Source organism: Triticum urartu, chromosome 1A (genome assembly GCF_056163025.1).
Source record: "Triticum urartu cultivar PI428250 chromosome 1A, HENAU_Tu73, whole genome shotgun sequence".
Lineage (NCBI taxonomy): Eukaryota > Viridiplantae > Streptophyta > Magnoliopsida > Poales > Poaceae > Triticum > Triticum urartu.
This window is the reverse complement of record NC_141873.1, coordinates 553,527,528-553,538,816: the sequence shown is the minus strand read 5'-3', so window position 1 is coordinate 553,538,816 and position 11,289 is coordinate 553,527,528. Positions and strand designations below refer to the sequence as shown.

General features: G+C 49.0%; 1 protein-coding gene across 1 annotated transcript; it reads left to right on the top strand.

Annotated features, from left to right (window-relative positions):
- The first annotated feature begins 440 nt into the window (after positions 1-440).
- LOC125538815 (gibberellin 2-beta-dioxygenase 3) lies at positions 441-2,208 on the top strand. Its single transcript, XM_048702115.2, has 2 exons — positions 441-1,297; positions 1,650-2,208. Exons 1-2 carry the CDS (start codon positions 566-568, stop codon positions 1,989-1,991), a joined length of 1,074 nt encoding a protein of 357 aa, XP_048558072.1. The 5' UTR covers positions 441-565; the 3' UTR covers positions 1,992-2,208.
- Positions 2,209-11,289: the final 9,081 nt, after the last annotated feature.

Here is an 11,289-nt window from a genome sequence, read left to right as displayed (position 1 = left end):
TGCGGTGTTACTCAGCCAATGGGCACGGCCCAAAGAATCATAAACATGCAAAAAGTGACTGACTCAAATATCACGTTCGTTGATTGACGTCCAGCCGCTCCCATCTCATTCACGTATTAATAGAGCAAGGAAAAGTCTTGTGTTCCGTTACACCGACAATTGGGCGTGGATGCATCAGAGACGCGCTTGAACCGTACGGTTCCAACCAAGCCAACGGCCTGGTCGATGGCACTTCCACACATACATAGTGCGTGCATACACCACGTACGTACTAGCTTGCTGTGACACTCTTCCCACGTCACTTCACTCACTGTCACTGGACCAAACTAACTAAAGTGAGCACCTGGTTCTTGGTTAGCCACTGCAGCTCATAATCAAAGCTCATGTCGCCTATATATGCCAGGCCGTCACCCCGTCAGACGACCACAACTGCAAACGTTCCCAGCTCACCCCTGCTCCTCTGCTCCTGCTCTGCTTCGAACCAGGTGCACTCTTTAGCTAGCACGAACCGGGAACTGCTCTGCTTCACTACACATCGGGTGCTCTGCGAGATCGTCTGCTGGCCATGGTGGCCATCACGGTGCCCATCTCGGTGGACGCGATCCCTCTGGTGAAATGCGCACATGCGGCGGCGGCCGCGGTGCCGAGCGTCGACCTGTCGGCGCCGGGCGCTGCGGCGGCCGTGGCGGACGCGTGCCGCGGCGTCGGCTTCTTCAGGGCGACCAACCACGGCGTGCCGGCGGCCCTCGCGGACGCGCTGGAGGAACGCGCCGCGGCCTTCTTCGCGCTGCCGCACAAGGACAAGCTGGAGGCGTCGGCGCGGCCCTTGGGCTACGGCAGCAAGAGCATCGGCTGCAACGGCGACGTGGGCTGGCTCGAGTACATCCTGCTCTCCGTCGGGTCCGGCTCCGTCGCGGCGGCCTCCCTGCCGGCGTCGCTCCGGGCGGCGCTCGAGGAGTACACGGACGCGGTGCGGGAGGTGGGCGCGCGGGTGCTGGAGCTCATGGCGGATGGGCTCGGCGTCGCGGAGGAGCACCGCGGCGTGCTGCGGCGGATGGTGGCGCCGGACGAAGCCGACGAGATGGTCCGCGTGAACCACTACCCGCCGTGCCCCTGCCCCCTGGCGGCGGGGCAGCGCGGCGTGACGGGGTTCGGGGAGCACACGGACCCGCAGATCATCTCCGTGCTCCGGTCCAACCGCATCGGGGGCCTCCAGATCATGCTGCCGGACGGCCGCTGGGTCCCCGTGGCCCCCGACCCCGATTCCCTCTTCGTCAATGTCGGGGACTCCCTCCAGGTAGGCAGCACACCATTACCACTCACTCACTTGTTACCTTTGCCGCCTACCCAATTCATCTAGGAATACCTGGGATCCATGGACGCGCACGCATGCATGTTTTGGTCTGGTTTGGCATGGCGCATTATTTAGCTGGCGTCCCGCCCGACCCACCCTCTCTTCTTGTCAACGACGTACCGCGCAAAGGGTGCAAGTTGCACCCGATAACTCATTGGCGCGCGACCCCGTGTGGCCTGCGTGTGCCCTACCACCTGCATAACTCTAGTGGGAATACTGTTCGTTGCACCAGTACGTTGCAGACTGTTTTTACACGCATGTATTCTGATGTGAGACATTGTTTGGTGAATTTCAGGTGCTGACCAACGGGCGGTTCCAGAGCGTGAAGCACCGGGTGGTGGCGCCGGCGGAGGGGCAGCAGTCGCGGCTGTCGGTGATCTACTTCGGCGGGCCGGCACCGGCGCAGCGCATCGCGCCGCTGCCGGAGCTGATGCGTGAAGGTGAGCGGAGCCTGTACAGGGACTTCACCTGGGCCGAGTACAAGAAGGCCGCCTACAAGTCCCGCCTCGGCGACCACCGCCTCGGCCCCTTCGAGCTCCCAGCCGCCAAAGAGACCAACAGCTCCGACCACCACTGCAGCAGCAACGCCGTCCAGCCGCCGGCGCGGGCGCCCCCTCACGTGGCAACAGTGTACTAGGCTACTAGTGTAGTTAGCTTAGTACTAGTGACCTTTTTTGTTCTTGTTTAATTAATGTAATCACCCGGAAAAAGTGGTAGTTCAAGTAAAAAAAACTTAAAGTGGTATTTGTTGTTGCACCCTTGGGCAGCCCAAAACTGGCATGGCACCGAACTGTCCTGCCGGGAAAGAAAGCCGGCCTTGTAACTTCCACTAGTAGATAATGCAGATATGCAGAACTCCCTTTTGTTTTTGCTCGGTTTTCACCGGCAGGCAACAGCTCGCCGCATGCCCCTGCCCGTTGTACCCGGGATAGCATGGCACCACAATTTTGTTTAAACATAATACAAAGATAGACGTTCATAAATAGACGCATATACTCTTCCTTATGAATGCATGCGCACGTACTTTATTCCTACAAGCATCTTCGAGAGACTGAACTGACACATCATTTTAAGATTAACGAAGCCGTCACACACGTCTTCATAACTGATGAAAATATCTTCCGCCGAAATACCTGAAATAAATACCGAAAATGTGAGCACCAATTGCCTAGCCCTTGAACCTAGTTCTACCACAAAAACCTAACCAACTGATCTGGCACCACAATTAGGCCCTTCCCAGTGCTCCACGGTGGACAGGTGCTAAGCATGCCACATAAGCAAAAAAAATGACATGGCACAACATTTAAGAAGGGGGGAGAGCACTTTGGTTACTCCAGGAAAAACCAATGCGAAGCGCGAGAACCTAGGCAAACCGCTTAAATGAAACAACTTAACCAATGCATTAAAGACTTTAGGTGCTAACTCATTAAATAAAGTATGCTTAGCAACACCAAGTTAAGCACCTATGCATTGAGGAGTTGAGTTGCTAAGGTATTTAATGCACTTAGCACCTCATCTAAGCACCTTTGCATTGAAAGAGGTCCTAGTTACCCGTTTCTGGTCCGGTGTCCCCCCCCCTCCCCGGGCTGAAAGCGAGGGGGGAAAACACAAGGATGCCCAGGATGAACCAAAAACGATTCATAACGAGGGGCACGATCGTCTTTGTTGCCCCCGCGTATAGCCATCGAGGAGCCTTGGGAGGCCCGTATGGGCCCGGTTAGATCATATGCCCGGCCCTATACGTATTTGTATACAGCGGGCGTTTCGTTTTCACGTGCAGCCGTCTGCGGCCGTGGGGCAGCACGTGTCCATGGCAACAAGCCAAAACTGTCCCATCATATAAATGTGGACGGCAACCACCTCCGGCCTCATCGCCCACCATTTCCCCCCCACCGCATCGTCTCCCTCTCCACTCCCTCTCCTCTCCCACCTCGCCGTCTCCCTCTCCCCAACGCATCCTCTCCATCACCTCCATCGCCATGGAGGACGCAGGAAGCGAGCGACCCGATTGGGGCACAGATCTGGTGGCGCAGGCGCAGCAGGTCGCAGCGGGCACATGGGTGAGGGGAGGTGCAGCAGATGCTGCAGATCTGGAGAAGGTGGAGGCGGGCTCGAGCGGCGCAGTCCAGCCAGATGCGCCCGCTCTGGCGATCTCCGGCAAGGCTCGGAAGGTGGAGGCGGGCCCTGGCGAGGCGCACGAGGTGGAGAAGGTGGAGGCCGGCTCCGGCGAGGAGCAGTTGGAGCAGAAGATATGTGCTTATCCCATTTAGTTGGTAGTTTTTAGATTCTAGGGTTTTTGGCCAGAAGTTGCTTGGGTTAGATTAGTTGGATGGAGGGTTTTCTTTGCATTAGGGTTTTTCTGTATTTGAGTCGTGCAAGAATGGTAGACCACATATGATTATTAGATTAGGTTAGAAGTAGCCGGATTGAGGGATGGGGTTTTTTCAGATGCTTAATAGATTAGTAGTGGAATTTTTGCTTTTAGATTTTAACTAGTATGAGGTTGAACACCTTATTTAAGAGGGAATTTAAGGACAGATAGACCATATATGATTATTAGATCTGTAGGTCAATGCCGCAGACATATATGATTATTTGATTTGATCAGTGGTTCAATGCTACTGGATGGAAACATATTGGAATTGGATTGCATTAATTTTGATGTGCCAATGAATTGATTTAGATGATACAAGATTCACCTATAGTATAATTTTTTTCGTTTAGGTAAGTAATGAAATTTTAGATATTTGTTGGAGATGTATGCATTTATAGTTGAAGTTGTACATAAGTAACTACTGCATTACGTTAATATGTGTAGGAGCTTTGCTGCATTATCCCAAAAAATGCTTATGTACATTTTAATTATTCTTTTGTGTAGGTTTCCTATAATTAGAAAGTTTTTCAGAATATTAGTTATATTAGCTATGTTGTTCAGATTGTGTGCATGAAAATGGAAAATGCAAGTATGATCATAGTTTGGATAAGCTGATCAATGTGTCATGTGTGCATATTTAAATTTGTAGTTGACTTCTGTAATTAGTAGTAATGGATGTAATTTTATATTTAGGTGGATGGTTCAGTGGATAAGAAGAGTAAGCTTGACATGACCAACTTCGAAGACCCATATGCTGAAGGCTATGGTGACGATGAAGTGTTTGAGGTAAGCCCACCCTAAAAATTAGGGCCTGTTTGGTGATCATTATGTTAGCCACACTTTTTGTGGCAGCTTGGTTGACATGAATAGTGAGAGAAAGTTAGTGAAGGCTCTTTTGTACAATAGTGCATTCAAATCTATATGATTATAAGGAGATATAGGTCAGTGTAGCACACACCCAGAATTTGATTTACTCCTGCCAGGTCTCGCTGATCAGAATCCCATGTTATCATGTTAGAATATATATTCAGTGATCCAATGTACTTTCTTTCCTACAAGAAGATGAAACCTTGAGTGGTCAAAATGAAACTGGTTGTTGTAAAATTTAGGTTCCAGTTTCCACTATGTAGGTTTGAAGCTGATTGTTCTCATCACTAATTGCTCTCTCAATTTCTCTTCTTGGCACCATTGAAATACATGTCTCACCGCTTTAGTTAGCTATATTCTCACTTCCCTTAGCCTTAGGTCCAATGTATAACTTGCTTGCAACACATGGAAAGCTGATTTCCAAACCTTGAATAGAATCAATGTTGAATGACTAGGCCTGATTATGCAAGTAATTGAGCTGATAGTATAAACAAACATCTAAAGTGAGTTTATGAAAAATTAAAAAAGTGAGTTTATGTGTATCCTCCTTTACTCCACAACTTTAGATTAAAATATTTTAATGTTCACTATACATATTTCTAATAACATTTGGCTTAACTTTGCTTTCCTAAATGTATGGTAGGCTGAAGCCTATATTGTATTATTGGCATTGGTTTTATATAAGTAATAATGGAATTCATTAATGTGTGCAGTATGACTCTGGAGATGAAGTGGACTACACCAACGTCGAATCATTCGCCGAGAAGGAGGTGCAAAAGATCATCGGTATGTTACTTGCCCGAGATTCGATCGTCGGTATCATCATACCTAGTTCAATCTCGTCACCGGCAAGTCTCTTTACTCGTTCCATAATGCATCATCGCGTGACTAACTCATTAGTCACATTGCTTGCAAGGCTCATAGTGATGTGCATTACCGAGAGGGCCCAGAGATACCTCTACGATACACGGAGTGACAAATCCTAATCTTGATCTATGCCAACTCAACAAACACCATCGGAGACACCTATAGAGCATCTTTATAATCACCCAGTTACGTTGTGACGTTTGATAGCACACAAGGTGTTCCTCCGGTATTCGGGAGTTGCATAATCTCACAGTCAGAGGAACATGTATAAGTCCTGATGAAAGCAATAGCAATAAACTAAACAATCATAGTGCTAAGCTAACAGATGGGTCTTGTCCATGACATCATTCTCTAATGATGTGATCCCGTTGATCAAATGACAACACATGTCTATGGTCAGGAAACTTAACCATCTTTGATTAACGAGCTAGTCAAGCAGAGGCATACTAGGGACACTCTGTTTTGTCTATCTATTCACACATGTACAATGTTTCTGGTTTATACAATTCTAGCATGAATAATAAACATTTATCATGATATAATGAAATATAAATAACAACTTTATTATTGCCTCTAGGGCATATTCCCTTCAGTCTCCCACTTTTGTGTGTGCAGGTGCTGCTAATGAGGTCCTATGTGATTCTCCTACTGTATTGATAATCTTGATTCTTAACTGAGGAAAATACTTATCTCTACTGTATTGCATCATCCTCTCCTCTTCGAGGAAATCCCAACCCAACTCACAAGTAGCATCCGCCTAGTCACCAGTCGTCTTCTTCTTGGCCGCCAAGTGCTTCAACGACCTAACACGGGCGACGCACACAATCATCGCCGCAATGGGATCCAACTCGTCCATCCTCATAGTCAACATTTTAGTATCCTCCAAAGCGGCCGTGAGCTTAGCGTTTCACTTTTCCAGCTTGGTCTTCTTCTTTTCGAGGTTGATTTTCTTCTTAGTCACCGCCATCAAGATGTTAAATTTCTCCTCCTTATTTTTCTCCTTCACGTCATAGCGCGTGACACACGCCACGCCCTGTCGCCTATCGCCCCAGCCAACCTTCTTTTTGTCGGTCTCTGCCTCCTCTTTATCCTTTGCCTTCCTTTTAAGGTGGGGTGGCTTTTCGTGCCGCTGAGTTGATCTTGTGGGCGACCACCTTCTCTGGATCCTCCACCTCTGCCGGCTTTGGCATCTTTTCATACGGATCCATGAGGCGATGAAAGGCGAAAAGCATGAGAATTGTGGTGGAGGGCGGTGGTGATCGGAGCAGAGAGGGTTGGGAAAGCACAGGCTTTGGCAGGAAAACAGAGTGTGGACCGCTCCAAATGTGCGGGTTATGCCTCAGTTTTGGATGGGACAGATGTGACGATGTTCTACATGGCGGAGGTCCGGACTCCGACAAAACCCCCGGTTTGCTTCCGGTTTGCAGAAAAATGGGTGCGCAGACAAATGGAGGTCTATGTTGGATGACTAAGTATGCCCGGACAGCTTGGTCCAGACGTTTATAGATGTTTTAAGGGTCCACATTGGAGATGCCTTAAAATCTCTTCCACATGACATACTCAGAGCATCTCTAGCGGATCCCTTAAAACACATTTAAAGGGCCCTTTAAGCAGTTTTTACGATGCAAAAGTAGGCCGAAAAGAATAGATGTCGTATTACAAACTGTATCCGGAACGATACATCAAGCAATCGTTCCGCTCCGGCCAAACTCGTCCTGCTCAGGCCGCGCCGCGCCTCGGCCATGCCCGCCGCCGCTGTGCTCCGACCCGGCCAAGCCCGACCCTATCGTGCCTCCCCCGCCCCGGCCGCGCCTCTCTCACCCTTCTCCGGCGCTGCCCCACCTTGATTCGGGCCATCGGCAGCCTGCTCCACCTCGCCCGTGGCCGGCCTCGCCTTGGCGGTGAAGGTCGAGCCAACCACAATTTGGACCGACAACGACAAATTCCGGTGTACGCGACCTTTTACGATGTGCAGTGCCGGATTCCGGCAAGTTTCGGGTTGATTCTGGCCAGTTCCGCAATGGCACATCTGCTCCGGTGAGGATTTACCGTTTACGGGATGAACTGTATACCGCCTTCCAATCTGTACATATGAGGTTCTCGCGGATGGATTCTCAGTGCCCCAATCGAACTTTACGGGGTCTGCCAGGGACTGTTTTTTCGATCGAAACTATGAATGCCTTATTTTTATGGGTTTGATGAGGCCTGCTAAAGATGCTCTTAGTCAACAAAAAAACCTTTCTGCATAATGATGTGGTATTATATACTAGGACACGATGCAACATAACACGTAGCCGCCGCCTCTTTCAAAAGAGATTGGGGTTCCTCTGCCTTCAGACGGCCGCCGCGGGTCCGTCTCATCTCTAGTGGCCTTATGGTCATGGGGTGCGGTGGATCCCGGTCCTTTGCCAGCGGCAGGGCTCCGTTTTTATATGTCTTCGAGTTTGTTAGGATTTATGTCCTGTTCAAGAATACGAGACGGTGGCAGCTCCTTGAAGATGGAATAAGATTCTCCTCGCCTAGCCCTCTGTCCTGGTGGTGCGTCTAGCATCGTATGGGCGTGTGGAGGTGTGTCTTTGGTGGATTTGCTCGTCATTCGTCTATGTTTGTGTGTCTTCAGTTTGAATCCTTCTTATCTATGGTAATATTCATCGATGGCGGCTGTTGTTTTTGTGTGCTGGTCCTATGAGGCCTTAGTATGATGATTTTCCGACTGTCTATTACAATAAATTTTGTCCGGCTCCGGTGAGGGAGTGATAATGACGGCGGCGCGTCCTCAGCTATCTTCAGTGTTTGTAATCGGCGTTATGTGGTCTATGGAATATGAATGTAATTTTTTATGTTCGTTGTACTATCATTAATGAAGATGAATAGGCGAAAATTTTCTAAAAAAACCTTTATCAGATATAGATAAATAAAAGTCGCCGGTTATGTCCTAGTCGGACCCGTCTATTTCGATCCCGGACTTCAGGTGATGGATCCAATTATTGAACGCACGACGCCAATTACTAGCAAGCACTGTAGTGTAACAGGCTTCAACCACCTGTTGTCAGTTGGAAATGTAACAGCCGCCGTTCAACACGATTATGTAAAGCAGCTAGTCAGCAACCCCATCGATATGCAGGGAGTAGTTGATTAAGTTATCGGCGACCACCGTCATTTGGTAGCCGACCGTACCGACGACAGTCTCAGTTAATCACGGAGGTCCCGTTGCTCTCGTGCCTCCACCGGATAAGGACGTGATAGAATCCATTGTCCTAGTGGCAGGAGTTGAATAGTCAGTTAGTCACGTACGGTCTTGTGTCATGCATGCGAAAACACGAGCGACTACTGGCTAGTGTGATGATATATATCAGCTGGAGTGGCTGTGGTGAGTGACAGTGTTTAATTAATAAGGTCTTCACAGGGCAATTTAATTAAGAGAAGATGTTGAGTAAATAGGCAATTTCTCGATTAAATTAATCCACGAGTAAATCACTAGCACGACATTGACACAAATAAACACATACTGATATTCAGTCAAGCTAGCACATACTACGCTAATTGCAGAAAGATTTACGTATAACGCTAGCATGATTAAAACAGAAAACAGTAGGAGCGGGATAAACGAGTTATACCGTCCAGTAGGCCATGCAGAGGCCGCGGCTTTGGTGGCGGCAGCGGCGTCCTCGGCGGCCTTCTTGTCGGCTTCAGCTTTCTCAGCGGCGGCACGTTCGGCGTCGGTGGACATGGTGATGATGAAGGCGACGCAGACGTAGAGGAAGTAGACGATCGGAAGCGAGCAGTCGCGTAATCGCTGCCCAAAAACCTATTCGCCCCTCACCCCGTACAGGAACCAGAAGGGCGTGGTTTCGGAGACCTGCACTCCCATCGACCATGTACGCGGCGGACAGGATGGAGTCACCGGCGGCAGCAGCAGCAAGGGAACGACGGTGGGCGTGCGCGTGGAGCAGATGTGATCTGTTCGTAGCGGTTAGGGTTAGAAGACACCGCACACTTATATAGACGCAGCCGCGTGGAGAGACGTGGGCTCGACCCACGTCCGAGTCCGTGACAGCCCACGATCCGACGTCTCAGATCGTGGCCCAGTTGTCAGAGAACTCTCCGTTAGTGACTGGCAAAAATAAGCGCGTAGGTGTGAGCTCGGCTCGGCTCAATCCCGCAACCCGCGGCGCGGCGCGTCGTGACAAGGCGTGGCGAGGCGGGCGGCGAAGGAGGAGTGCGCGAGGGCCTCTTCTCTTCTCAAGCTCCAATAGCATGTAGAAGAGAAACCCTTATAAACCACTCCAACTCTCCTTCCACTAGCGGGGTGGGACTAAACTTCCCAGTACACCTAGTGCCATATAACCCACATGGGCCTTAGAGATTTTTTAGAAATTGCTATATGGGCCTAGAGCCCAACTCAAATTTCAGCAATCCCCCACTAGATCTCGAGGGCCCATTGTGTCCTCTGTTCCAATTGTTGTTTCGATATACCAGTGTGCCAGTGAAGACCTGTTAAGGTTGAACTTCACCTAGAGCAGGTAGCTACACTCCTTCACAACTGAACAATGGACTATGCCTTGAATTGTCAGTTTGGCGTAAATAAGTTTCACTACATGTCTTACTAGTACTAGGCTGCCGAAGGCTGACCCTCGGGTGAAGCATATAAGTCACACTCCTGGCCTATTCATCAGCTTACTAGAGATCATCCCAATCTCATAGACTGTGACCAGCAGTCAGGCTCACATAGGTGTGTTCCTTCAAAGATCGCTCTGTAGGATAGCATCTTGCTTACATAAGCTTTGGAACACATTAAGACAATAGTCATCCTACCATACAGTATCAAGAGTATTGCATCTCCAACGGAGTGGGTTAGTATAGTTACTCTCCTCAGTTCACCACTAGCTTGTTTTCCCAGGTCCTAATTCACGGGATCTCCGATCACATAGGTTGGGTTACTACCATGGCAACTCATATGGGTCTCATACCCATCTCCCTCGATGCATTATCTATCACAACACGTGATAGCCCTTTCGTAAAGGGATCTGCCAGATTCTTAGCCGTATGGATATAGTCCAACGTTATCACTCCGGAGTTTCTTAATTTTCTGACAGCTTTTAATCTCATTCTTATGTGTTTGGTGGACTTCATGTTGTCCTTTGAACTCTTCACCTTGGTGATGACAGTCTGATTGTCACAGTTCATAAGGATAGCCGGAACCGGTTTATCAACCAATGGCAAGTCCATCAAAAGATCTCGAAGCCATCTCGCTTCAACACCAGATGTGTCTAATGCTGTTAATTCTGCTTTCATTGTCGATCTCGTTAAGATCGTTTGCTTGCAAGACTTTCAGGAAACAGCGCCACCTCCAATAGTAAACATATACCCAGTTATGGCCTTCATCTGATCAGCATCAGAGATCCAATTCGCGTCACTATACCCTTCAAGTACCGACGGGTATCCGGTATAGTGAAGTCCATAGTTCATAGTACCTTTAAGATAGCGCATAACTCTCTCAACAGCATGCCAATGTACATCACCCGGTTTGGAAACAAACCGGCTCAGTTTGCTCACAGCAAACGCGATGTCAGGCCTCGTTGCGCTCGCTAGGTACATCAGTGAACCAATGATTTGAGAGTATCTCAATTGATCTTTAGCCATGCCTTTGGACTTTCGAATCAACACGCTAGGATCATATGGTGTTTGAGATGGCGTGCAGTCCGAATATCCAAAACGACTCAACACCTTCTCAACATAGTGGGATTGCAGAAGTGTAATTCCACCCTCATTATCTCTCAGTAGCTTGATGTTCAAGATAACATCAGCCACACCAAGGTCTTTCATC